At 40.7% G+C, this 27,010-nt stretch overlaps 3 protein-coding genes across 3 annotated transcripts; all 3 read right to left on the bottom strand.

Annotated features, from left to right (window-relative positions):
* Positions 1-1,370: 1,370 nt before the first annotated feature.
* Positions 1,371-7,413, bottom strand: casq2 (calsequestrin 2). Its single transcript, XM_079276890.1, has 11 exons — positions 6,906-7,413; positions 5,061-5,145; positions 4,808-4,908; positions 4,592-4,703; positions 4,075-4,148; positions 3,871-4,001; positions 3,713-3,758; positions 3,558-3,612; positions 2,707-2,807; positions 2,542-2,616; positions 1,371-2,463 (listed from the first exon to the last, which is right to left on the bottom strand). Exons 1-11 carry the CDS (start codon positions 7,140-7,142, stop codon positions 2,191-2,193), a joined length of 1,290 nt encoding a protein of 429 aa, XP_079133016.1. The 5' UTR covers positions 7,143-7,413; the 3' UTR covers positions 1,371-2,190.
* Positions 7,414-8,880: 1,467 nt separating this feature from the next.
* Positions 8,881-9,883, bottom strand: LOC306783255 (potassium voltage-gated channel subfamily E member 2-like; the record flags this gene model as incomplete). Its single annotated transcript, XM_079276828.1, has 2 exons — positions 8,881-9,213; positions 9,854-9,883. The coding sequence occupies 2 exons, from the start codon at positions 9,881-9,883 to the stop codon at positions 8,881-8,883; spliced, it is 363 nt and encodes a 120-aa protein (XP_079132954.1).
* A 5,194-nt stretch (positions 9,884-15,077) lies between these two features.
* slc5a3b (solute carrier family 5 member 3b) lies at positions 15,078-21,705 on the bottom strand. Its single transcript, XM_079276555.1, has 3 exons — positions 21,503-21,705; positions 19,679-19,734; positions 15,078-18,885 (listed from the first exon to the last, which is right to left on the bottom strand). The coding sequence occupies exon 3, from the start codon at positions 18,593-18,595 to the stop codon at positions 16,463-16,465; it is 2,133 nt and encodes a 710-aa protein (XP_079132681.1). The 5' UTR covers positions 18,596-18,885; positions 19,679-19,734; positions 21,503-21,705; the 3' UTR covers positions 15,078-16,462.
* Positions 21,706-27,010: the final 5,305 nt, after the last annotated feature.

Raw genomic sequence — 27,010 nt, 5'->3', positions numbered from 1 at the left:
TATTTATGGGGGCCCGGTACGTTGTTCCATTTATACCCACACAAGTGTTACTGTGGTCACTGACGGTATAGTTTTGTTTCGGCTTTTAGAGTGTTGATGGTTGCAAATAGTTCTTGACTACACATGTGCCTCATTTATAGTTAGGATCTGCTCAGCATACATGTGCAGTCGAGTGTGTGTGTGTGTGTGTGTGTGTGTGTGTGTGTGTGTGTGTGTGTGTGTGTGTGTGTGTGTGTGTGTGTGTGTGTGTGTGTGTGTGTGTGTGAGAGAGAGAGAATGAGAAAGAAAGGGAACATAAAGAAGGAAAGAGGTTGCTTTTCCAAATGCTTTGTCCTCATCTTCTTTTATACAACGGAACATGTAAAATCACAGGAGCTGTGTCAAAGTCACATTTGTAAGAAAAATAAATATTTGTATCAACCTTTTCAAGGCATTTGACTGCTGTGTTTTTATGTAATGATTAAGTGTGTCACTTGGTATCCTTTATTGCTGCCTTTATTCGCCTTTCTAGTTGTATTTGTGATTGCCTGCTTTTGTTTTCTTGACAGTGTCTGCTGCACACTGGCCGTTGTTATCGACGGGCAGTTTATTGGAGTCTTGATTGCTCTCCAGACAACTAGGCAATGATGTGAACGTTATCTATTGTGGGTGGATATGCATCATAGGCTGTGATTAGTTCATGTAGCTTATGGTGGTGCAGCATGAGATTATTAGCAGTAATTACATTTGGGAATGGACGACTGTATTTCACCAGTTGAGCTGCTCATGGTGTTCATGCTACCGGCTTAATGCCCTTATTATGTTCTCCTTTATTGCTTCTCCACTATGTGTGTATTGCTTCTATATTTAATGAAAAAATGTGCGTGTGATGTTAACCACCAGTACAATAAAGGTGCACGAATATTTCCTGGTGGCACAGCGCAGCATCTATAGATGGATGGATGTATATCAAGAAACCTCCCCAGTTGTTTTACATTGTGTTTTTTCTCATTGTGTACACAAAGGGATCCAAGAAGAGAGCAAAGTAAAAGTGCAGGAATGTAAGAGAGGAAGAGAAACGAGAGGGATTAGCAGCGTCAATCCAGCGGTGTGATGACATCTCCCTGTGCAGCTGCTGCCTTCCTCATTAATTCAGGTGAGAAATAAAGGACAGAGGAAGTAGTGAGAGATGAAAGAAGAGATAAGATGTTTGCTGTTGTAAATGGACACTTGGCATGTGGTTTTACAATTTTAAAGCTGTAACCCCCCCCCCCCCCCCCCCGGACAGAAAACACACCAAAGAAAAAACATACATTGGATCTTAATTGTATTACCTGCAAGGAGGATGGTGAATATAAGCAAACGGGAACACAAACACATCTTTACCACCCAATTTGGTTTATTGACACGAAGGTAAAAGAGCTACAAGAATGTAATTCAACAGATTATAAATCAAAGAAATTACGTTTTGAAGTGCTGCTCTATGATGGAAGAAGTACACGGATCCTTTACTGAAGTGAAATTGCCAATACAATAAAGTAAAGATGCTCCATTTTAAATAAAAGTCCTGCATTCAACATTTCATGAAGTACAGAATTATTATAAGTTACTATTAAAACAGCTTTTTCTGACATTACATAGAGCGGTTTTTGTAGGGTCACAAACCAAAAAGATTTGGAACCTTCATTTTGAACAATACACCCCTACAAATAGAAGCATACAAGTACTGTATTAAAGTACATATACTTAGTTACTTTCCGTCGTTGGTGCTGCTTTAGTTTTAGTCTACTTGCTGTTCCACAGTTGGAGTAAGTCAGTGATGTTTCTCTTGAGGCTTGAGTTTTTCACAATGTAGAGAAGAAATGAATTAGATAGATGACAGATGGTTGACATCGACAGGCCTTTATTATTAGCAGTTATTTATCGATGACTTGGTGATTTTCATGTGTAATGTGAGGTAATGTCTGATCCGGTATACATCCAGTATACAAAACCCATTCCAGGCTTATTTACATGTAGTTCAAAAATCTTTTTTCATCTTATTTCATCAAACATTTTTGGATATTAAATAGATGTATTGTTATTATTATTATAAATAATTATATTGTTTGTCTTGTTTACAGTACAGTCGTTTGTCTGAGATTCATGTTAAACTTTAATCCTGAAGAAAAAAAACAGAAGAGTCAACATTTACTAGGATGAAGCTATGGATTACTCATCATCATCATCGTCATCGTCATCATCGTCATCATCATCGTCGTCATCATCATCATCGTCATCATCGTCATCATCATCGTCGTCATCCTCCTCCTCACCATCTTCGTCATCTTCGTCATCTTCATCATCGTCGTCATCTTCGTCGTTGTCGTCGTCATCATCCTCAGTGTTGACTTTGCCAGAGAGCACATCCTCAATCCAGTCCTCCAGCTCCTGTGCGGTGGGCAGATCCTCCTCGTCGTCCATCTCCATCCACACGCTGTCGGCCTGTCGCAGACAGAGAGGTCAAAGTCAGCACAACAGTCCTGTCACGTCAGCCAGGACGTCAGGTCGTCAGGGACTCACATCTGTAACGTTGATAACTCCAATCTGTGGTCGGAACAGGTCCACCTTGAAGGTCTTCTCCCAGTAGGGGATCAGCTGAAGGGGGTCACCGACAAAAAAAGAGATCACATTAGACCTGCAGCGTGTCCTTTATATATCCATGTTTTGTTTGTTTTGACAGCTCACCAGGGGAAAGTCATCAGGATCAATCCAGACGATGCTGAGCTCAGGTAGGTGGGTGTTGTCTCTCGCAACTTCCTTCAGGATGTCCAAGAACTCAAAACCATCTGGAAGCAATTTCACACAAAATCAATTGATACAAAGCTCTGCTGCCTTCAGTAAGTGTTTACTTGGACCAGAAGGAGAGATCAACCAATATCAAGAAACAATTAGACATTTAGGGAAAGATTCTTCATTCCTTTTTTAGTTTGAGCTAAATGATGAGATTGACACCACTCGTAAGTGTCTGTAAGTTAAATATAAAGATAAAACCAGCTGCCAGTTAGCTTAGCTTAGCATAAAGACTGGAAACAGAGGGAAACAGCTAGCCTGCTTTGTCCGAAGGTAACACAATCTGCCTATAAAGCTCACTGATAAACACTTTATATCTTGTTTGTTTTATTTGTTCAAAAAGAAGAAGTGTAAACCCAACACATGAATTGTGGCTGTCTATATATTGTCTTTCTCCCTGGTTCCAGTCTTTATGCTAAGCTAAGCTATCTCCATGATGGCTCAATATTCATATCATACAAACATGATAATGGTATCGATCGCCAAGTAAGTGAATAACTTTGCTTTTTAACTATTGCTATAACCCTTAAGTTGTATGTCAGTTTCTGTCTTAATAATTACATTTTCTTACATTTTCTTACATTTTTTATCTTCTTGTTTGAAAATGTTTTAATTGCTTTCAATCTATTTTACAAATTATTTTGTCTTTCATCTGGTTTATTATTTTATCTCATTACATTTTGATCATTGCTGTAAAACTCCAGTGTCTAAATCAAATAGTTTTACAGCATGTAGCATGCACTTACCAGGGTCTTCCTCCTCTGCAAAAGCCACGATGTGGATGCCCTTAACGTCATCCTCCTGAGGAGAAGAAGACAAATATAAGTTATTTATGTCATGTTATTGAAAACTAAATTCTAAAGTTTTTAACGTTATCTTCAGCCGGACAAACATCACTCACCCAGGTCTCAAACATATCTTCTGCACGCAGCTTTCTCAGAGTTGGTCTGATGGCACAGAAAACACATCGAATGTTAAAGTATGTGTTCATAGACCTTAAGAAAGAAGTTGGTTACATAAATACACGTTTGTCTGAGTATTTAATTCAACGTTGTTTACCGTCTGTGTTCGGTGATGAATTTCACCAGATCCTCCTCAGAGTGAGGCTTGCCCGGGATGGTGACTGGCTCCTCCATGAAGGGTTCATAGAAATCCACCCCATTCAACTTTAGGGTTAGCTCCTTGGCCACCTGAGGCAAAAAAAGACGGATCCCTCAATACTAATAATGCATCCAGTTATTTGTTTATTTGTGTGTTACTTACAGATTTCTCAAATGTGGCAAAGAACTTGATGTAGGGCTGGAACTGCTCTGCAGCTTCTTTAAATGCGTCATAGTCTGTGGATGAAACAGAACAGGGACAAAGGAGTCATTGCGAGTACACTGTGTTCTTTGATTTTATTATGTTGTGAACATCGGGGCTTTCCTAGTCACACATATGTTCTTTGGCTGTTGTATACATGACGTATGCACATTAGGGAGCGGAAATAGATGAACTTTGACCGGTCACAAGGGATGTGGCTCCAGCCCATCACCGCAAGTAAACTACTCCAGACTCAGTTCTCCCATAGCGCGTGAGATGGAAGCAGGCAGTGACAGCTGTGTGATAAAAATGGATCTGTAAATCCGTGAAGATAAGGGGGTTAAAATGCACTCATTATGAAGGGCATGAGCCACAGAGAGCCCATCGCAAACCCAGCTAACAAGAGCTGTGTTCAGACATAAAAAACAACGTACATTTTACGAACATATCATTCATGCCAACAGGCTCACACACTCACGCTCAGAGTCCTCGCTCTTGAAGAAACCAATGAGGCGGATGTCTTCCTCCATCCTATCAAAGGCTCTCAGCTCCAGAGCATTATCTATCACCTCCACGGGCTCCTCCAACAGCTAGAGACATACAGACAGAGACATACAGACAGAGAAGTAAGCTGGTAACTTTTTTTAAAGTCTGGTGTTGACTGGTGCTAGTAGCTAAGAGTCAGTCTACTCACATCCAACAAGAATTCCACCAGAATGTTTGCAGAGAGCAAGCCGTCAAACTCAATCACCCGATCGGCCTTGAATACATACACGCTGCCCTCCTCCTCCAGGCCTGTGATTGAAGGAAATTACATATCAATACATACATTTAAAGAGTGTTCCTAAAGTTATTTGGCCCTTCATTAAATCTGTGATAAAGACAATCGTCTCTCAGGACTTGCAAATATCAGTCGGATAGAGATTATGTTCTGTTTATATACCCACCCAGTTTCTTTGCCACTTTTGCATCTTTGTGCGAGTCAACCATTCCAAACCCAATGTCCTTCTCCTCCATAACCTGAGCTGCAAGCTGCAGCCAAAAGAAAGAGAGCATGAAGGAATAAACGGTAAGAACAGGACTGAACACATAAGATGTAAAGAAACAAGACAAACCAAAATCGATTGATTTTGGATTTGGAGTTCTGAGAACAAAATCGCAGTTTAGTTGAAATATTCATGGACAACAGAAATGAATGGTAGTGTGACTGCAGTGTTAGGTAATGTCTAACGGAGAAAAAAATAATACCAAAGTTGGTAATATGACAGAGGTACTCAAGCTGACCAGGGGCCACGGAGACACAATTACATCATCGTTCATGCTGCCTGGATCTAAATATAGCCAAAACTACAGTAATTGTTCTGTCAATTGTTCTGTACAGTTGAGTACAGTAGGTTAGAAAACGGAGATTCTATTTCCATACATCATTTTTTACAAAAATAGAGCAAGCATATTTAAAGTATGTATGTGGTCTTCAATGCACAGGGAAAAGCTCAAGTCGTATTAAGTTAAAGATTTAAGATGAAGGAGAGTTTTGCACAAAGACTCTCATGCACACGTGTGAGCATGCGGACAATGATATTCTATAACCTGCCATCAGTTTCAAGCCATTCCACTGACAGTTGGTGGTGGCAAGGTGCAAACAAGCGTAGCAATGCACCAACATCGGCAGTGAAGGGGAACATTTCTAGTAAGCAAACATGGATGTAAACAATGCTACCATTTATGTGTTTACAAGGAAACTCCCCAGGGCACCTTTTAAAGGAACAGTGTGTAGCACTTAGGGGGATCTATTGGCAGAAATGGAATATAATACTATTAAGCTTTTCATTTTCTTCCTGTGTTTTTAACACCTTAGAATGAGCGCTACCTACATACATGTGTCATCTTCAAGGTAGCAACAGCAGCAACCAGATCTTACACATGTTGTAAGGCTGCAAAACCTTCTGTGTGTAGATATTTGGAACAAATTAGCAAATATGTAATATCAACTTCAACTGTGACATGAGGGAATGACTGTACAGTAACATGGCCAACCTGTGCTATGTCAAAGAAACGGTGCTAATATCAGGACTGTGCGACTGGGCTCAGGTTACCCTCAACAGACCAGAGAGAACTACCAGTAACCCTCAGCCATGTGTAACATGAGACAGGACACAGTGCACACTGTTTCCTTCTGTACGGGATTCAACCAAAGAGATTCGTTTAATCTCTCAATTCGTAGCCAGTTGGTTGGCTGAGGCTGAATACAAAATAACTTCAAGTTATTTTTGCTTTGACTACCAAAGTCGACAGAAATACCTCAATAGAGGAGAAGTTAGTTATGTCCTTCACGTGTATTGCTCTGAAACGACATGAGCTCTTGGCCTATTTCTGCCAACAGAGGAAAATCAGAGTGATATAATTGTAAGAGATCGAAGCACACATTGAATTAAAGCAACAGAGGTAACCTTAAGTGACAGCTCTGCATCTCACTGGACTAATGTGCACCCATAGAGTATATGCTATACTCGTTGACCTTGAAAAAGCTCACACATACACATTAAGATGGAGTTTTGTATCTTACTAGTTGGCTGTCTGATTATTGGGGCAGTGCACTCGAAGTCTGTTGTACGGGTCCTTTCCCTCATATCACTGGCTACACAACAAACCATATTTTTTCCATTCGATTTCTGTCGTTTGTTAGCAACAACTATCTTTTTCTTTTTTGATCACTGCTTATCTCCCTTCTCCTTAAATGTGGCCCTGCACCTCTTCTCTAACCGCTTTGTTTTCCTCTTCTAATACGTTACCTCCAGCACCAACTCAGTCATCTTGTGTTGCTTTTGCCGCTCCTTGCTGTCTGATATGGGCCCGTGGTAGAACATGCATACCATGGTGTGCTTCTTCAAGGCTTTCTTGTAATTCTTGTCATTGATGTCTAGGACACGGTCTTTCCCGTCATACTGTGGGAACTCAAGGCCCTTTGCAGCCGAGGCCAAAGGCACGAGGCTCAGGCAAGGGAGCAAGAACAAGCAGAGGGAGAGCATGGTCCAGAGCAACCACACACCCCAGAAAGTCTGGTGGAGTTTGGTTTTAGATACACAGTATAAAAACTGCCCGATCGAAAAGGTCACCCGAGCCCTGTGAATAGGGAAACGTAGGAAAAGCTACAGTAAGTTTCGGAGGTAAAAGTTGGTCCGTCAATCGCAGTTCTCAAGCATCCCAAGATGTGCAGACGAATCCAAGTTCTTCAAACATCTTCAAGAACGGGCAACTGTTTCTCCCCCTGTGATCTCTCCTTCACGCCTTCTCTCTGCAGACACAAACACGAAAGAGGAGCACTGTGAGGTACTGGTGGTGGGGGGGGGGGGGGGTGGATACCATACATAGCTGCACTCCTCTACCACTACTTGTGCAGGACAGGCCCATTTTTAGGAGACCAGTTGTTTGAATGCTAAAAATAAAGCAGCAAGTGAGAAAGAGAGATAGCACGGGGGGGTTTAATAGTGAGTAGTTCTTGCTCCCAGTGATGTCGGTGATGTGGGAGGGGTTCAGTTATTTCAAGGCGTTTAATTCCGTGAGAACCTGTTTAGAGCATAAAATAATGGTGTATTTTAAGTACCGGTAACAGCTTATGAGACAATCTGCCAACAGGCGTGCAATAGACAACTCAAATAATCTGTGTGCTTGTTGTGCAGATGTGGTCCCATGACTTTAGCATGTGCAATGTGCAATCTGACCATGACCTGAATGTATTCGTATCAATATATAACAGCATATTAGTTTGATTCGTGTTTTTTTTAGTCAGAATTCAATGTGCCTTCTGGAGTTTTCACCAGTTTTCCCCATTTTGCTCTTCACAAACCTACACATTGACTGTACTCTTAAAGTGTATATGTAATCTTTACATTCACCATTATTACACTCTTGACAAAGCCGCAGCAGCTGCATCTATTTCTGCCGACCTCTTTAGTCCTCTTCATCACCACCCTCAAGTGTAATCGTTCTCTCTGGCTGCTTAGGGAGGAGCCTTGTCTGCCCTCTGCAGGCGGAAACCAAGTATGACCTGCTGAAGTTTAAGAGTCTTATGCAGTGATTCTCATCCAGAGGTACTTGTATCCGAGCAGGTATTTTCCACAGTTACCAGGGAATATATGGAAGTGTTATGGAGCAGCTCAGCTTTTGGGTGAATAACACAATATTGTAATTTTGCAAAAAAAATAAACACACAAATAGGATGAATTGGTGTCAGGCCTTTTCACAGCAGACATGTTGTCGAAGCAGTAAAATAACAGGTGTTTTCACGAATAACATTGAAGTGGTTCTGATCTATTTAAGTTTCACAGAAAGTCATGACAGCGTGACAGCAAGCCAGCATTTTTTATTTCATTATTTCCGGGTCACCATGATTTGCATGAACATATTGTAACAACATATATATTTATATAGTAACCAGTGTTGAATAACATTCTCCTCAAAATCAAATAAAATGAACACATTTGTCAGTGACGTGATACTTGACTTCATCTGACAGGGCTGTGACAAAACTGTCCGAATGCATTATTGATGTTAATGGATTAAATATCTAGAGGACTAAAAAGCAAAACCCCCAGTTAGATACACAATATCTATTAAACCGTATTACACTGATTACAAATTTGACCAGCATGAGCAAAATTCACTGAAAAAGAAACAATGTTAGACCACTGTTGTGAAAACCGGTTATGCTGCAACTGTTACTGATGATAATGATAATCTGCTGTGGGCTGAGCGTCTTTGCTTGCATTATCTAGCTGCAAAGTTGGTGACAAAGTCGCCCTGTTGTATCTGAGCAGTCCAGTCCTCCTTGATGTATTGGTGGTAGGGGTCATTAGAGTGCTCTCTCCTCTTGGATTTCACCGTGCTTACCAGGATGGCCACAACAATGAAGGCAAACAGGCCAATCATCACCACCAGGTACCAGATGACATTCTTGAAGTTCTCCTCAGCCAGAGTCTTGTCCAAAGCGTTGGCTGCAGCCGTCATGTTACGCCTCCAGTTGTCCAGGTAATTACCTAAAGCACTGGTCAGGGACACCTCCAGGTGAAGGGTCAGGTTGGAAAAAGCAGATGCACTCATCTAGAGGGAAAACAAAGGATGGTTTTCAATTCCACTTGTCTATTAAGTAAATTGAGTATGTCGTATATTCAGAAGGTAGACTTGTGCATACTCATTTCACTGGAAAAAGTCTAAAAGGAAGTGTTTTGCATTTAGGAGGATCTATTGGCGAAATTGGAATATAATATGATGAATTATGTTAATCACTTGATATTTACATCTACATACGGAGCAGGTCCTCTTTACAGAGTCGGCTGCCATGTTTCTACAGTAGCTCACACAGACAAATCTAACGCCGGCTCTATAGGGCCATTCACGTCTTTTGCATCGGCCACCGTTCTCTTACATGCGTGGCAAAACTGAGTTGTAATTTAGTGACAGGAGAAGAATTGCTGCAAAGCACATTTACATTTGAAGTCCAATAAGGAACATCAGCTATGGTCCAGAAATCAGTTCTGTGACAGGAAATGTGATTCTTTAAAGCAGCATGCTAGAATAGAGCTCTGAAAATAGCCAAATCATCAGTGTCCAAACTGATATTTCACTGCTTCAAAGTAATATAAAGAGCACGAGAAACAGGTTCAGCAGCCTACAGTCGTTTTATCATTTAAACTAAACAGAAATTAAGACTATGGTATCTTTGCAGCTTTACTGTACTTACCTTCTGCCAGGTTTTCAACGGCTGAATCATGAAATTGGTCGCGCCGGACACCTTGGAGTGCAAATGGAACAAAGCAAAGAGGCGCTGAGAGAGAGCACAGCTGGTCACAGGGAGACGCAAAGTCTTCAGCTCAGTAACACACCACTGCTCACTCTTTGTTTACTTTTTTTATCTTTTCTCCTTGGCTGAACAGTGGGTTTGAGTGTGTGTGTGTGGGGGGGGGGGGGGTGACCTTGAAAATGTAAGGCATACAAATTGTAAAAGTTATTATAACCTCACACACACACACACTCAGCAGGAAATGGAAAAAATCCAAGATTGACCCAACTGTGTGTGTGTGTGTGTGTGTGTGTGTGTGTGTGTGTGTGTGTGTGTGTGTGTGTGTGTGTGTGTGTGTGTGTGTGTGTGTGTAATTCCTCATCTGCACACACGGTAGAAGCTCCCTACAAGGGGGACATTGACTGCAAGGCGATAGTAATTTCACTGTATCTCCCCAGATGGCAGCAAAATGCAGCAGATTTTCGACTCGTATTCACACGCACTTCCTTTTCCTCCTATTCTGTAAATAGTGAAAGTGCACTATTTGATTAAATGAGGAATTGAACTGGGTTCTGAAGTAAACTACGCCATTAGTGTCAGTCACAAAGCAGCACGCTGAAGTCATTCAAGATCCATTGTGTTGCTCAAGGATACTTCAACGTGTTATCTGTTTGCTGATTAGAATGCTTGAAAGTGTGTCTTGTGTTTGAGAAGGAGGTGTGTCTCCTCCCCAGAGTCACACTGCCAGAGCAGATGACTCGCACCACTTCTGGTTCAGTCCTGGATCATTTGTTTTGCAATGCAGGGTCAGCGGATGGACGCCACAAAGACACACGAGGTGCACTACACAGAAAAGTGGAGCTAGAAATGAGTTTGTAAACAACTTGCGATAGAGTGCTGCAGGAATAAGTCCTAAAACCCAGAAATTAGTCAGCAATGGTTCCCCTATCAACCCATATTCTCCAAAGTGTATAGTGCCAGCTATCTGCGCCCGCTTGGCCTTCTCGATAGTTTCCATCAGCTCTTTCATTTCCTTTTTCACTTATTGCACAGACAAACCATAAGGTCACAGAGTGATTTATCAGCACATTTAACCCAGTACACTTTTATACTCAGTTTTGCTGTTTCTCTGTGGTGGTTTCTCTTCATGACAAGGCCTTGGATCTTCTTTTGGAGGAGAAGGATCAGGTATTTGTGACATACAGCTCAAATAATCAATGACCAGCTCTGGCTCTTCCTCCTTTTCCTCTGGCTCTCCTGTAGTGGAATGGGCAAGAAACACAAAGACACATGAGGTGCACTACACGGAAAAGTGGAGCTGGAAATGAGTTTGTAAAAAACTTGCAATAGAGTGCTGCAGGAATGAGTCCTAAAACCCAGAAATGAGTCGGCAATGGTTCCCTTGTCTCGATGTTGATGGGTTTTTGGTTAGACGCCTGGAATAAGTGTTTGTGTTTGAGCTTACAAGGGTGTAGTCCAACCCTCACGGCAATGTGGTAAAGATGAATGTGGGAAAACAGTTGTTTTGGTCGCTGGAAATGATTTGAGCTTTAATAAGTTAATCATTATTTAACTACCTAACTAGATTAGCCTTGGACAAAAACAGAGGCACACTGGCGGACATGATTAACATGGAAAGAGCACAACTGGCTGGATTAAACATCAGGGGTCAGAGACGGACCAGGACAGCAACAGAAACCCAAAGGCAGGAGAGACCAGTGCCATTTCATTCATTTCATGCGTTAAGCGTCGATGTGTGTATGTGTGTGCTTGTAATCATTGGAGTTATGTCATTCACAAAGCGTAAACATTGACCAGCGTACTGTGAGTCACAGGAGTCAGCATATAAACAGGTGAAAATAAAAATGATTGGTTGAAAGTTAGAATGACCATTGACTTCCTGTTTAATCACGTTCAATTGTCTCAGTACAGTCTGGGTGTCTGGTAGGTCTGTACAATGACTTCTTTTGTATTGATTGGTGGTGCCCTGGTGTATGATGTGTATTAAAACAGCATGGGTTACTCTTAATGGTTGCCAGTAAAGTAAACAGGGCTAGCCTTCATATTTTAATAATTCATGTTTTGCATAAAGTTGGAGCAGTAGGTTATTCAATGTTCCTTTTGATAATCAGTTACCATTAGCATTATTATGACTTATGGCATCAGCAGTTTACTCTTGACACTCCAGCAGCCGTGCTGTTCATTTGTTAATAGTCAATGTTGTCATCGGTCGGTTTGACCCAGACAAGAAAAGGCCTCGTGTACGTTTCATTGATTCTCCTTCATTATGTCGAGGCCTTGACACAGTTTTTCCGCTGTTATTACGAAGGGAGGCAAATATTTCCTTTTGCCGTTGAAGTTCTGTTCCACGGATTAATGCCATAATACCAGGCATGCCGACACAGTTTAGTCGGGGCTGTGCATTGGGAATGACAGGAATTTGATTGTGGTGTATTTGACAGGTTGTCACCCCAATAAGAAGGAATAACAGAGACATTACTCCTAATATGGCTAAATAGCTAAAAGGAAAAGCAAAATGACATTTGATGTGCGGTGAAAACAAACAAGCAAACTGATTTTTATACGCGAAATGTATTTTGCGACAACTTGCTAATACTAGCAGACAAACTCGCAGAAATCTGTCACTGTCATTTCAGTTGCAGTATGGACTCAATGACCATGATTCCATTATTTAATCGTAATGATACTCTTGAGATCATTAGTACCGTAATTCTATACAAAACAAATTCAATTGTATACAGTCAGGCTCACTCATACTACACGTCAACGTTTGCTGATCGAGCTAATGATTTTCCTAGATGCAAAGTGCTGAAGCTCTGGAAACTTGAGAACATCTTCTGCATTTCGTCTACAGACCATGAGGTCAGCAGCCATCTCTGTGCAAATGAAAGGCAATGCAGGTTTTCCTTTCACAAGGCTTCAAGAAGTGAGATCACTAGCTCCTATAGCATATGCAAGTATGCTAATCATAAAATGACCTAAAGAAGATGGAGGTTGGATCTTAAAAACATGCAGCCTGTTCTGTACATTTTGTGGAACCTGGTAAATGACTGGTAAAGAAAATAATGGATTTCAGCTGAGCTGCATGTCCATGTGCACACTGCACACCCTTGGATGCACAGAAAAGCGTATTACCATTGTAACCCTGACACAAAAACAAAAGGGAATAACTGTGTTTCAAATGCAGATATACTTACAAGAGCCCTTAACTGACCTTTCGGGGTAAAGTATTTGGTTTTGGTTTGGTTCCAAAATATTCATTAACGCAACAAGTCATGTGGGCGCGCAGGGGCATGTTTGCAGGCTCAGGCAGCCATGCCTGAATGATTTTCATGTGCTGAGTTGAACCTCTCTGGCAGCTTTAAATCTTACCAGAATTGAAAGACTTCAACCCGACCAGCTGCATCCTGATCCATTTGATTAATATGCCTCGGTATGCCTTTAACTTGTTGGAAGCAGTTGACAGCATGTCAGGAAGTGCTGCCTTCGATGATCAGTTCAGGGCATCAACAAACTATGTTTTACATCCCCTGCCAAAAGATCACCACAATAAAAGATTCCAAACAGCTATAATTCGCAAACTGAATTTAGAACTGACATGGATTACCAATAGGATGCAAGTGAAACACAAAAATAGACAATGAACAAAGCATGGCATTGATGCCAGTACTTTTCCACAAGGACAATATCATGAGAGGGGTCGCCAAAGCGGGTAAAATACGTGGAATGATAAGCGACAAAGGAAACTCAATTTTGTTTGAATCTTACAGCGATGTCAAACTCAAAGTGTGTAAAATAACAACAACACAAGAGAGCTGAGCTCCTGGCCTGCAGTTTTTATTCAATAAGAGGGGAAACACAAGCACAGGTTTTGGTGGACAGGTATCTATTAGATGATTGTTTACCTGAGAGATATCCACCTGCACAATGTAACTAAACAGTGGTGGAAGAAGTATTCAGTGTCATTTATTTAAGTGAAAGTACTTTGATGATCCTCTGACTTTTCCTTCAGCACCGCTAGCAGTTTGACACTTTTACTTCAATATCTCAACCACTATTTCATGGACTGATGCAACATCTGGTGCAGATATCCAGGGTGCCCAGAGGACGAATTGACTTTTGTGATGAACTGACTTTACCCCTAGCAACACCAGTAGGTCAAAGTTTCCACTAATCCTGTGAAATATTTTTGTCCGGGCAACTGTGATACAAACATTTAGCAAATGTCTGATAAACTGACTTATTCAGCTGCCTTGGTCAAGGTTGCCAAGGTCCATTCTGTCAGGAAAAGTATTTCTCAATTTGCTCCCATAACTGCAGCCCACACACACTCACCTTTAGATGTGCGCGCTACATTTTACTTTGTTGCAATGGGGAGTCATAGAACATCAGCGACATGACATTTCAAGGTCTTTCAATGCAACAACGGTGTTGGTTGTGTCACTCTCAAAAACAGTGTACTCGTCAACACATTATCTAACCATATGAATCACTGTGCTTTCTAACAAGTACAGCGTTACATCTTAAAGTACATGTTTGTAGGTTAACTTTCAACCCACTCGTTACAGAGGTGTAATGTTTGGTCGACTGAGGATAGAGGAATGTATGGAGCTAAACTGGTAAGAAGTAGATTTATAAACCACCGGCTTTTTGATTGGCTGAATATTGTGTGAAGAAGCCTGGATCCATCCAATGCTCTTTTGGCTCTAAGATTAATAACGTTGTGCTGGGGTTTATGTAACCCCGGTCAACAACAGAAAAACCTAAAACACTGAATGATTGTTACAGCCCACGCCCAGTATGAATTCCTTCCCACCTCTTTAGAGTTTTGAAGACATCTCAATCATCATGTAAAGGAAGAAGTTGCAGAATATCAAATAATGAATGCAGTTATACAGGAGTTGTAATGAGATTACTTCGAGGCAGCTGATAATCACAAGATCAATCATGAATATTTCAGGTGTTGTAATATTTTTTTAGTACAGCACAAGTCAACAAATCACCTGATTTGAGAAGAAATTTTAAAATATATATATATATATATATATATTTAAATGCACTTACGATATATTAGCCAGTGTTTCAAGAAAGTAAATTCTCCAACTGTTCCTCTCATTTTTGTTCTGTCGCAACATAAATAATGAATACACTTTCTTTTTGCCTCCACAGGAATTTTATTTAAGTCTCTAAAATATAAAATCCATAAAGATAACAATGTATATTCTCTCAGAGAGAAATAAATCATATTAAAGCACTTTCCCCATACATCAAATCATCACTCAATCCCCCTAATCCTAATGCACTGCCCCGACTAATTTCAGGAAGGAAAACTGACTTTATTTTTTTTTCATTTTAGCATTGCATACTAAGACACATTTGGTAAAAGAGGTTCATGAAAGGTGAGCTTGAAACAAGTTACAACAATTAATTGCACCGCAGTGTGCTAAAGGTACATTGACACACAGTAGAGACACAACAGATGGTGATCCAATGAGCCCTGAATTGTATTATACACAATGTTAACATAATATAACAGACTCAACACATTTGAACAATGTGAACCATACAATGAGATATTCATAATGTATAAATGGATACTGAATCAGTATTGGAAGTGGCTTATTGTTATGATAGAAGTTAGAATATTTCTTCTTAAGAAGAAAATAAATATAAATTGAAAAAGCCTAACAATTTCTAATATTGTGCTTCTTCTCTTAATTCCCTGTGCTGCAAAACATGTACATATTGTAAGTAACAGATATTTACTGGAAGCTTGGCAATACCCCCAGTCGGTTAAATCAAACCACATAATGGTCGTATGTAATAGCAGCAGAGGTTCTTGGCACTTAACTCATTTTACATACTTCGTAATTGTCCACTTTACAAACAGAGGGTAAGATATCATTTCTACCTATTGTCTTCAGCAAAACAACATGGATATGTATCAGGTCTTTTGCTGATAAACATGAATTGACAGTCGGGGGAACAATAAAAATATATCAAATACTTTTTTACTGAAATAATGCTGTGACAATTTAGCGTTCAGCGGCAAAAACTTGAACAAAACCGTAAAGGCTTCTCGAACCTAAAATCGTTTTTTGACTGACTACAGACATACAGGTGCGACACCAGCAACTAAGCCTACTGTCGCCATCAACTAAAATAGAAAAACAATGCATAAATCACAGAAAAAAAACAAGTGCATATGTCAAATAAGGCAAGTATCAAATTCACGTAGAAGTACAAAAAAAACAATTCTAACCCTAACCCTAAATGTAATACAAGCGCTGTACAAAAAGGATAAACACCAGCCGAAATAATAAGCTTCACAGTCATGAAGGAGCACAATTGTTTTCCCGTGTCAAAGTTGGATACATTTTTAAAAAAACCGAATTAGTGTAATCTCAGAATAGATCCTTGTTAGAGAGCTACAAAAGACAACTGTATTACAGGCAGAGCTTCTCAAATCTTTGAAAACGCAACTGTTCGTTTCCACCTCAATATAAAAAACATCCACACCGGTTCCCATTGGTTCAGTGCAGAGTTCAACTACAGCGAGAAGAAAACATACATGAAGATGGCCAAACAAACGTTGATAAACAGACCCACGTTGAGGAGAGTTTTGATTCGAGGCGGCTCGTACAGCCTCTTTGCAATGGCTCTTGCATCCTCCGGCACAACGTCTTGCTTAGAGCTCTGTGCTCCCTCCTTGTATCCCCAAAACCATTGCAGGAAACGCCTGCACCTGCGGGTCTTCCCACTAACATGGCAGCTTTCCTTTCTGATCATCTCACTCCTTGCACTACCAGATTGTTCTGGGGTTGTGGCGAGAGGAGATGTTTCCGTACTAGGGGTTTCTGGGTCACAGTCCGTGGATGGGATCAGGGGTATGACATGTGTCCCATCCAAACACTTCTCCTCTCTGACATCTAGAGGCAGTTCTTCCTGGAGACTTCCGTCTGCACTACAATGGATCTTTTCAGTCAGCCTGTAAGTGTCCTTCCTGTCCTCTGTGGGAACCTTTTTAATGTTGCGGACCCCCCAGAATGTGGTGGTACGAACATGCTCCTCATCTAGTGGAGCGGTGCAGAGGCTGACCACCACCGCCACAAACCCAGTAATCCAGAACAGCCCAGTGGCAACATACATGTAGTGAATCTTAACGATGAAGGCAGGTCTATCGTCTGGCTGGTCACAGCGAGGCTGGCGGTAGATAAAAGCTAGGATCAGTCGCGCGACACCGAGTGTGAAACCTGTCATCCCGCCGCAAAATGCACCTTTCTCATTGCACCGTTTCCAGAACACCCCCAACAGGAAAAGGGCAGCAATTGGTGGAGTGAGGTAGCCAGCAACTTCCTGGATGTAGAGGTATGTCTGTCCACCTTGCATTTCAATAATAACAGGGACCCAGGCAATGCTGATTACCACCATGATCACGACAAACAAGCGGCCCGTGATCAGCAGCTCGCGCTGAGAAGCCTTCGGTCGAGCAGTTTTGTATATGTCCAGTGTGAAGATGGTGCTCGCGCTGTTAAAGATCGAGTCGAGATCACTCATCAACGCGGCGATCATGACTGCCATCATCAAACCCCTGAGTCCCATGGGCATCACTGCCATGACCAGGCGTGGGTAGGCAAGGTTTGAGCAGCCGGCGTGAGAACCACACACAGACATGCAGTGCTCTGGCCCAATGCAGGCGAGCTCGTCCGCAAACAAGATGCGGGAGATCATTCCAGGAATGACTATTAGAAACATGGGAAGGATCTTGAGAAATCCAGCCATGAGCGTAGCGCCCTTAGCGTGAACAACGTTCTTTGCCGCAAGTACTCTCTGGACAATGACCTGGTCTGCACACCAGTACCAAATAGATGCGGGGGTCTGGCCAAGAAGGAAGCCCGGCCATGGGATGTCTTCATCCAGGGGACCTCGAAGGAGCTGCAGCGCATTTGGTTTCGGATCAATACGGCAGGAAGGAGAATAGGTGAAGTTTCCGGCGGCCATTATTGCAGTAACATTTGGAACTGCCAGCATGTACTTAGTTCTGACACCTTCTAGCCCACCAACTTTAATGAGGCTAAGGATGCTTAAGGTTAGGGCTCCACCAATCATCAACACTGCCTGAAGGGAATCCGTGTAGAGTACTGCCACCAATCCGCCAGTGACAGTGAGCAGTGCAGTCATACTAATGAGCAGGAAAATAGACAGATACAAGTTCCAACCCAGGGACTCTTGAATGAAGAGAGCTCCAGCGAATAAGTCCACAGACAGCTTGGTAAAAATATATAGCAATAAAGACAAGAAAGCGAAGTAAACCTTTAGCCTGTTGCCACCGAAGCGTTTCGACAGGTACTCCGGCATGGTGAAGACTCCCGAGTGTATATACACGGGGACAAACACCCAGCCAAGCAGCTGCAGAAGTAGAAGCGCGTTAAATTCCCATGCTCCAACAGCAAAGCCACTTGCTGCGCCTGACCCAGCCAGGCCTATGAAGTGTTCACTGCCAATGTTGCTGACGAAGAGTGACGCACCCACCACTATCCACGTCATGGAGCGTCCAGCCAGGAAGTAGCCACTCACGGTGCTGCGATTGGCTTTACGCATGGCAAAAAACCCAATGGCTAGCACCAGGACAAAATACAAGGCTACCACTGCTATGTCCACTGTCTCCATTCCAGGACCCATTGTCACCGATTAACCTAAAAGTAAACTCTTGGAAGTAGAGCTCACAACTTTACAAATTCTGATTGAAAAAATGAATACAAAATAGTGAGTTATTGATTTATCGGTTTAAAATCGGAGGAATGGAAATGCTTTGTTTTGGTTTGCTGTCTGGAAGCTGTGGTATCCACCGGTAGGTCAAAATCCCTAAGTGTGCTTCGGAGGGGTTTATCCAACGGCACTGTGGTGATTGCTCTAGTTTTGGAAGACGACGCTGTATGCCTCTGGTCTACAAAAGCCTAGAGTTCAAATGTCTGAAAAACAGCAAAGAGAAAGTAAAAAAACCTTCATTAGAGCGGTAATTTCAGAAGAGTAAAACACCAAACAGCCTCTCTGAAAACAGGATAAAAACACAAAGTAAGGTTTAGAAATGACGTCAAAGTCAAACTGAACATCATATCACAATCAGTAACATCATTTGATCCAATGAAAAGGTAAAATAGGGCATTGCGCTCCATAAAATGCATGAAGATTTTACAAAATGCAGGTTGTACTTCACTCAGTTTTGCAGTTGCAGTAAATTTCCATGTTGGTTTAGCCTGCCTGTGACTTTCTTCCCTAATCTTTTTAACATAAAGATCTCAAGGTTGTGAAGACGTGAGAGAAAGCTTAATAACACCATGCAAGAAATCAGCAGGAGTCAAGAAGGAAACAGATATGTAGCCAAAGACTATGCCGTTCTTACATTACATAACATGTGACCTGACTTATATCATCTTCTAAAATCTTGCAATTCTTTAAGATAACAAACATGCCTGTGTGTAAGTAGTCTTTAGCCTTTTTTATATAAATGATAAAGACTACCTTATAATATTAATTATTATTATTGATGCAGTAACACGTAAGATGCATTATAATGTTATAGCTTTGTAATTCAAATTCAACAGATATGTATAGTTAACGGTGAGATTGATCAAATGAAATCCATAAATCCATTGCGGTAGCAGCCGTCCATGCACGGTAGAAAGAAACCCCGTAAATTCCTCCTCACAGGCTGTATGCATAGCCCTCCGTCTCAATAAAAAGAAGTCTTTGTCTTCATCTTACCATGTCACCATCAAGGGCTGCACTCCATGTGTTCACCGAAAACTGTCCAGGAGACTCTAAAACACAGCAATGTCATTCAATAGATTAATATATTTGCTCAATTATAATATGTGATTCAAACATGTTGATCATTACATATTATCACAGATTTATCTTGCCGTCAGAGAGCTCTTTCAGCCGTCGAACTGAACTGAAACGTGTTGATGCATGCCCTATTCAAAGCCCCCAGGCCGCGTGATTATGAATCCCACTGCTTTTCTTGGCAAGCTGTGTAGCTGGTTGAGGCAGAGACGATTGGGTAACGTTAAGCATTGCCCTCGAGGGGGTTAGGGTCAGGATGGTCCGGACATAGCATCCGAACTAACCAGGTTACCTGTAACACGGCGGGCATGGACGCCTGGCCAATCCTAGCGCTTGAATGCCACGCTGGGGAGTAACAGCAAAATCAAACAATGGCACCTTGTTTGAGGCATGCCTCAGCAGCTACTGACTAACTGTGGCAGTTGTCGCTCCCTGAGTTTGCCACCGACTTGCCACGGCTCGATTCCTTTAGAATCTAGAATTACGTCAGAGAAGTTATTTCACATGACGCTCTCCAAAAAAATGTATGTGGACAGCTTAACCAAAGCCTTTCACCAATAATGGAGTCTCTTGCATCTTCATTCTTAACACGGGCAGTTTAAAACCAGTGTTTCACATGTTCAGAGACCATGCCGATTATTAAAAGTGGCAATGTGCAGTGCCACTGAGACAAAGTACACAACGTACCCACTCACATCTGAAATGAAGGCACAGAAAATAAACAATCGAAGAGCCCAATATGATCAGAATCCTAAAACTTGTATTCACCGACCAACAGTGATGTTAACAGAGAGGAAAAGAGCTGAAACAAGTGGCTTTAATAACCACAGATAAAGTCCCTGCACACTAATTCTTCTTTTTAGAAGATGAGAGGAATATAATACCGTGGTTTTCTTGGTTGACATCACTTCACACCTGAATGAACTGAATTTTAAGCTGCAGGACAATTCCCTTTTCTAAAATATAAGTACCATATTTTAAGATGCACGTTTTTCAAAAGATTTCTGTTATGTAATGTATTCTTATATGCATCCCTTATTTGACATGTATTTATTGTTAAGAGTATTTATTATTTAGAATTCATCCAGTTCAATTTGAAAACTGATGATAAATATTGTTTAGATATTATTCAATTGAAATTTCTTTATTCTAAATTTGAAAGACCGACGTCAACACAACAGCTAGGCTACTTCAACATATGGAACTAAATCATAGCGCAAGTTACACATCATTGTGATGTTCCGGATCTTTGCACGAGGACATTCTCTCGTTGAACATTCATTGAATTCGTCGAGCGTAGACCGACATGTACTGACATGTAACCGCTGTTCTCCGAATCTGCTTCCTCCTAACTGTGGGCGTACCGACTGCCCTCTACTGTAGGACACCACGGACTGCAGAATAAGACCCCACTTCAAAACAACCGAACCACTCCCGGAACCATTGCAGGTCAATCAATGGCTGACGCTATAACCTCAACCGTGTCGGACAGTTTCTGCAATTTTTGCGTGAACAGTTTCCGTCTAGACACGGGCGTAAATATAGGCCAGATGTCTCACCAGACGTATTTGTACGTACGCAGACAAGCAATGGTACATTCACCGTCGCTACAGCAAACACAGCTTCACAGCTTTTACACTGACACATGATCACGTATTTTAAAATGCATAGGTAACGCTAGTCGTTACAGTCAGACTCACTCCATTGTGTTGAACTCGGATAAATACGGAAGACGTACGCTACCTTGTTTAGCTCCCGCTAGCACCGAGCATGTACTACAATGACTCTCCATGCTGCAGAAGGTATATGTGAGTTAAGCAGTGACTCCTTCCTGGCTGTCCGTCTGCCCACAGGATAGGATCGTTTGACGTGCACGGTCCGTTTTCTCAGAACCCCAAAACCCCCAAAACAAATGATGTCTTCTTCTGCTCCTCGTGCGCACTCGTTCAGACCACATCCCACACGTGAAAACATGTGGATCACACACCCATGAGGCGTTTCGGTGCAACAAAAGCGGAGAATTGCCCAATCTATTTATTCGATCTGCATGTTGACAGACTAAGCAACAACAAAGAAAAGATGACAGTGCCCACTGAACACACCCACCTTCCACAACTTGCTTTAGTTAGGTACGAGAATTTACGACAGGTTTAATTTACTAAAGTTAATCAATTACTTCTGTACATTGAATACAACTGGTGGGGATTAAACAATGGCAGCTCTTCTGAACAGTATAGTATTTCACTGGAAATGAAGATGCCATTTCTAATCTGGGACAATCTTTTCTGAATTTCTGAAGCCTCCCTAAAACAGAATTTCAACCTGTATGCCAATTACAATTCCCAGTTGAGATAGAGAGGTAATGCACACTTATATTTGTTTTATTTATTACATATCATATATTGAAAACACACATGTATTGTTTTACAACACAAACAAAGCTACAGTATTCTTTGGAATATAGTACACATCGTATGACATAAAATGTGGGAGATAATACAAATCTCCAATACTGCAATTGAGAAAGCAACACCTCTATTAGTATTACTACCTAATAAGGATTTAGCATAACGAAACATAACACAACATGACAATAACACTGTAGTAATACACATATTTGTTGTAGTCATTAGCCATATATCCTAAGATTTATAATAATGTCAATTTAGCTTTATTTTAAACACATGAGCCTCAGCAGTCACATCCGTGTCAGCCCTGTGGTTATTTCTGCTCAGATATTTAACAAAACCATATGGCCACTTAACATAGCCAATACCTTATTCTATTTCTGGAAAAGTCTCTTTAATTGAGGACACATTTTCCCCAATCCAGCATGTAAATATGTATATGCTACATTAAAAAGTGTTGCACTTGTGCCATAACAATGATGTCTTCTAAAAGACAAAGAACTAATAGCACACAAAACAGGAGCTGATTGACTTTAGTAGCACATTGACGCACACAAAAACAGAGTTAATTAAAAAAAAAACTCTGCTGGCTTTGCCATGTTCTCAACTTACACTTGCAGGTAAAATGGGCAAGCATCATAGCAAGCCTTGGAGTGTAGCCTCCAGACAAATCAATCCAGACAGCAAGTGAGCTTACAACCCTGTCTAGGTCAAAGGGCTCCTCCAGGTCATCAACTTAAACATGCACGCCATTCTTACTCATGGATGACAACTGTGACACAGAGCAACCAGACAGCTTAATGACACAAGAGCTGTGAAGCACAGTGCGGCCTCTCCTCCTGATCAAGGCTGAAGTCGAGTCCCACAAGTGCGGAACTCAACAATTGTCTTCATTGTCATGATGAAGAAGAAACAAGTGCTGCGAGGTGAGCTTGTAGGACATTAGGAGCTTATTTTAATTAATATTAACATTACTATTCTAACTGCCTGTCTGTCTTACTGTTTAAGTGTAAAAGAAAATGTGCTTGTTCTGTTGTCAAAAGTCTGGTCAAAAGTACCAGACAGTGGAAAGTACTTGCGAACCAAACCTTTGACTTCTTGACCCCTCCTTTACATGCTCACCATGAGAAGGAGACACAGAAAGATTATTTAAGCATTTGCAATCCGTCACAAAGACATCTCTGCCATTTCTTCTTCAGTGATACACAATTCCACCACACTAGCTTTTAGCTGCGGCAAGCTGCTCCCTCGGTCGGTTTTACAAAAACTTCCCCACCCTTTGGCGGTTAAGTGTGGGTGTGAAGACGTGTGTTTGTGTTCATGCCAATTGACAAAAGGGGTGTGGTGGGGTTGACTGATAATACAAAGTTGCATAACTTTCCTTTGTTGTAGACTCTTGTTGGAAGCTTCCAGGAGGCAACCTCTGGTTCAGAAAACTGGAGGCAATGGCAATGTGTTTTCGTATTACATTTTTAACCCTTTTACGGTGTGTGTTTTGGTTCATGTAAGTTCACTGTAACCATTTTGATTTCCTTAAAATATCTTATTTAGCCTTGGGTAGTATTTGATTGCAAAAAGCCAAGATGGCAACGGCCAAAATGCAGAACCCGAGGCTTCAAAATGGCAGTCCACAAACCAATGGGTGATTACTTTCCCTTCATTGCACTCAGCAGAGTTCCTTTTTCATGAGTGATGCTTTGACCCGCCCCCTTATAACAAAAAAAAATGGCAAAACACCATCAACAGCGCTGTCTCCAACATGGACAGACACACATACGCCCGCTGCTGGAACATTATGATTGGTTACAGAAAACAGTGTTCAATTCCCGGATTGGTTGTGACGAACTATCACATGTTACATTTTAAGGTAGCTGAAATAAATTACCACATCAGCACGTATTTGCATTGGCTCCATTGATACATTGTTTGTTCTATCTGCTTATCTACTTATTCACTCACAATGTTTACACAGCTCTAAAGGGCAACATGTTTTAAAATGCTCTGCTCTGTCAAACTGTCTTCTGTCCTCTTCCATCTTACAGCTAAAAACAGAACTGAACAACAAAGCTTTGATTATTCCCTCATACCATTAATGTGTATTGTTTATGAGGTTGTGTGTGTGTGTGTGTGTGTGTGTGTGTGTGTGTGTGTGTGTGTGTGTGTGTGTGTGTGTGTGTGTGCGTGTTTGCACAGCCATCATTGTGAGGACGATGTGTGTGTGTGTGTGTGTGTGTGTGTGAATGAATTGAGTGCATGCACGCATGTGTGGTTGCAGCTTCTGCAAATATGCGCTTGTTATATCAAGATGCAGCATCGTAAAAAGTATTTTTCTTTTTGACAGAACTTACTCAGCCACATATTTCTTCGGGAACTTAAAAATGTAAGATAATGATTGCTGTGCTCTTGCTCTCATGTCACATTGTAGTCGATGCTATGTGCACAAATATTTCCTCTACTTCAAAGATAATGGGAAAGAGGAAATGGGAGAAGGGGAGAATGGGATGATAAGTCTAAGATTATGTTTACCATTGTATTATTTTTCTGTAAAATGGGGTCTTGATTCTCATCGGTAACCATCAATTGCATTTTCTATGGCTGTGACTTCTACTCAGTAGTGTTTGCCCCCAATGGCATGGTTGAAACCCACTGTGGCGCACCAGTCTTAATAAGTTTATCAATGAATGTATGCTGTCGAGGAGCAATGAAATCAAATAGCAATTGAACTGACTCTGCAAAAGCTGGACAATCTTCTACATTTTCATTTAAGAAAAAAAATATTATCTTTAACAGGATCCTTTTATTACTCCAAATAGAAATGGCATGATATTAACCCTGAGTTTTTTTTTGTACATGCATTAATCATGCAAAATTCCAGGTGAGTTGATCGATCATGTTGCTGTGGAGTCACCTGCATGCAACAGAATTTTGAAGGATCTCTTGGAAGTTTATTTGTGCCAATGTAATCTGGATTTTGTTGAAATTACACAGTGCATTTAAGAATCATGGTAGTGTTGTCAAGGAGGATGAGATATCACTTTAACTAATCGGAAAAAAGGGGAGAAAAACAACTATCTCAGAGGTTACAATAAACTCATTGAATTCCCCTCGATTTTATAGCTAGACTATCTTTGAGTTACCTGAATTCACAAACACAAACCCTGAATTTCCAAACCAGCAACATTTGTGACAAATAGTCCAGTAACGACATCATTTTGGGCAAAAAGGCCATATGCCTCCAAGAATTTATTTGAATCAGTTGTAGAAAATCAGAAGACTTTGTAATTCTAAAAACAAACTCAAATCAAATGTTCTATTCAGATGTTTTTAGTTTTTTAGCCCATCAGCCTTCCAATATTGTTACTGGAATCATTAAATCCTTTTTTATGGCATTTTCAGACAGACAAGACTGAAAACATGAACTTGTAGGTGAAAGTTAAAATAATCAATGGAAAGACGAAATAAAAGTATTATAAATAGTTACAACAGGTGAAACACATGTTGGAAAGTGATTGTGTTTTAGTTGGGAAGGCATTCGTGGAATGAATTAAAATTGTCAGAAGTTTTATCAACTGGCCTGTAGAAATGTCCCCATATGCCCCGTTTGTACAGTTCATTATTAAACAGGAAACTAACGAACACTAGTTTCCTCTTGTCACTTTGATTACACTCAACCTTGTGAAAGGGAACAGTGAAATACTGTAATGTAAGCTTATCAAAAGAAAACATCTCATACCAATTATTAGTACTGGTGCTAGTGTAGCTAAGTATAATGGACTTTTTAAAATGTACACAGAAAAACCAAGTAGTGGCACATTTTGAAGTTAAAGATGAAAGGCAAACACTGCTCACTAAAAATAGCTTGTTCTCAAATGGAACTTGTGGTCTGATCTTTGTTTGACTTCAGTCCTGTCTAACAATGTTGTCACAAGAGAAGATTGACCAGTGTTGGTCAGTTCATAATTGCCTATGTTGTACAAATACAATAGGGCAGGCCATACCAGTTGGAAATAGTGCAGTCAACGATACAAGTGTTTATTTAAAACATAGTCCCAGATTGCAATCTTTAAAATGATTCATTGCTGTTGATACTTTGAACATTAAGCACTACGTGGCCACATTGTCTTTTGACAGTTCTGGTACAGGCACGTTAAAATAATGCCGGAGCTCCACCTAGAGACGTAAACATGTATTTGACAGTCCTTGTGTGTACATGCAAAATGACATATGACTAACAACGTTATAACCAAAACCTCTGGTGAAAATTAAAAAATTTGACATTCAAATAAATTTTGTCATGATGACATTGTTATTAAGAACTAACCAGGAAAGCCAAACGAGTCCTAGAGTATTTGACAGGGACAACATGGTCATTCATTATGAGATGAGAGTGTAAGATATTGTGACAAATAATGTTCAGTCTTTCACTGAAATTAAAACTAAAAATACTGATACTTGTGTTTGATAGGTCAGATATCTGAGAGCAGGAATATCACATTTTAAATATAACTTGACATTTACAGTTAATTTCAAATTGGGAAGAACATAACTTTTAAAATGGATAATATATGCAGACATGTTGCCTTGTTGTAGCAGGAAAAAACAGATCAGGTGCAACTAATAACATTTATAAATGATCTTTCTTTGACTTGTTTAAATGTCTGCAATGAGAAAAGTTCTAAGAATCCTGACAGATGACAAAGAACATGAGAAAGAGTTGTTGCTTTCAAGGTGCAGAAAGAGTTCATATTCAAATCAGAATCAATTTAGCCAAAAAAAACAATAGAAGAAGAAATCAAGAGAGTTTTACAGTTTTTCTCATTAACTTTGGCTCATTTTTTGAAAC

This window comes from Melanostigma gelatinosum, assembly GCF_949748355.1.
Source record: "Melanostigma gelatinosum genome assembly, chromosome: 10".
NCBI classification, from domain to species: domain Eukaryota; kingdom Metazoa; phylum Chordata; class Actinopteri; order Perciformes; family Zoarcidae; genus Melanostigma; species Melanostigma gelatinosum.
This window is presented reverse-complemented; position numbering and strand designations above follow the sequence as displayed.

Coding starts and splice junctions, on each gene's coding strand:
- casq2 (XM_079276890.1), bottom strand. CDS start 7,142: ATGCTCTCCCTCTGCTTGTTCTTGCTCCCTTGCCTGAGCCTCGTGCCT. Junction 4,909..5,060: donor AAAAGTGGCAAAGAAACTGG/GTGGGTATATAA, acceptor CTTCAATCACAG/GCCTGGAGGAGGAGGGCAGC. Junction 4,704..4,807: donor TGGTGGAATTCTTGTTGGAT/GTGAGTAGACTG, acceptor GTATGTCTCTAG/CTGTTGGAGGAGCCCGTGGA.
- slc5a3b (XM_079276555.1), bottom strand. CDS start 18,595: ATGGGTCCTGGAATGGAGACAGTGGACATAGCAGTGGTAGCCTTGTAT.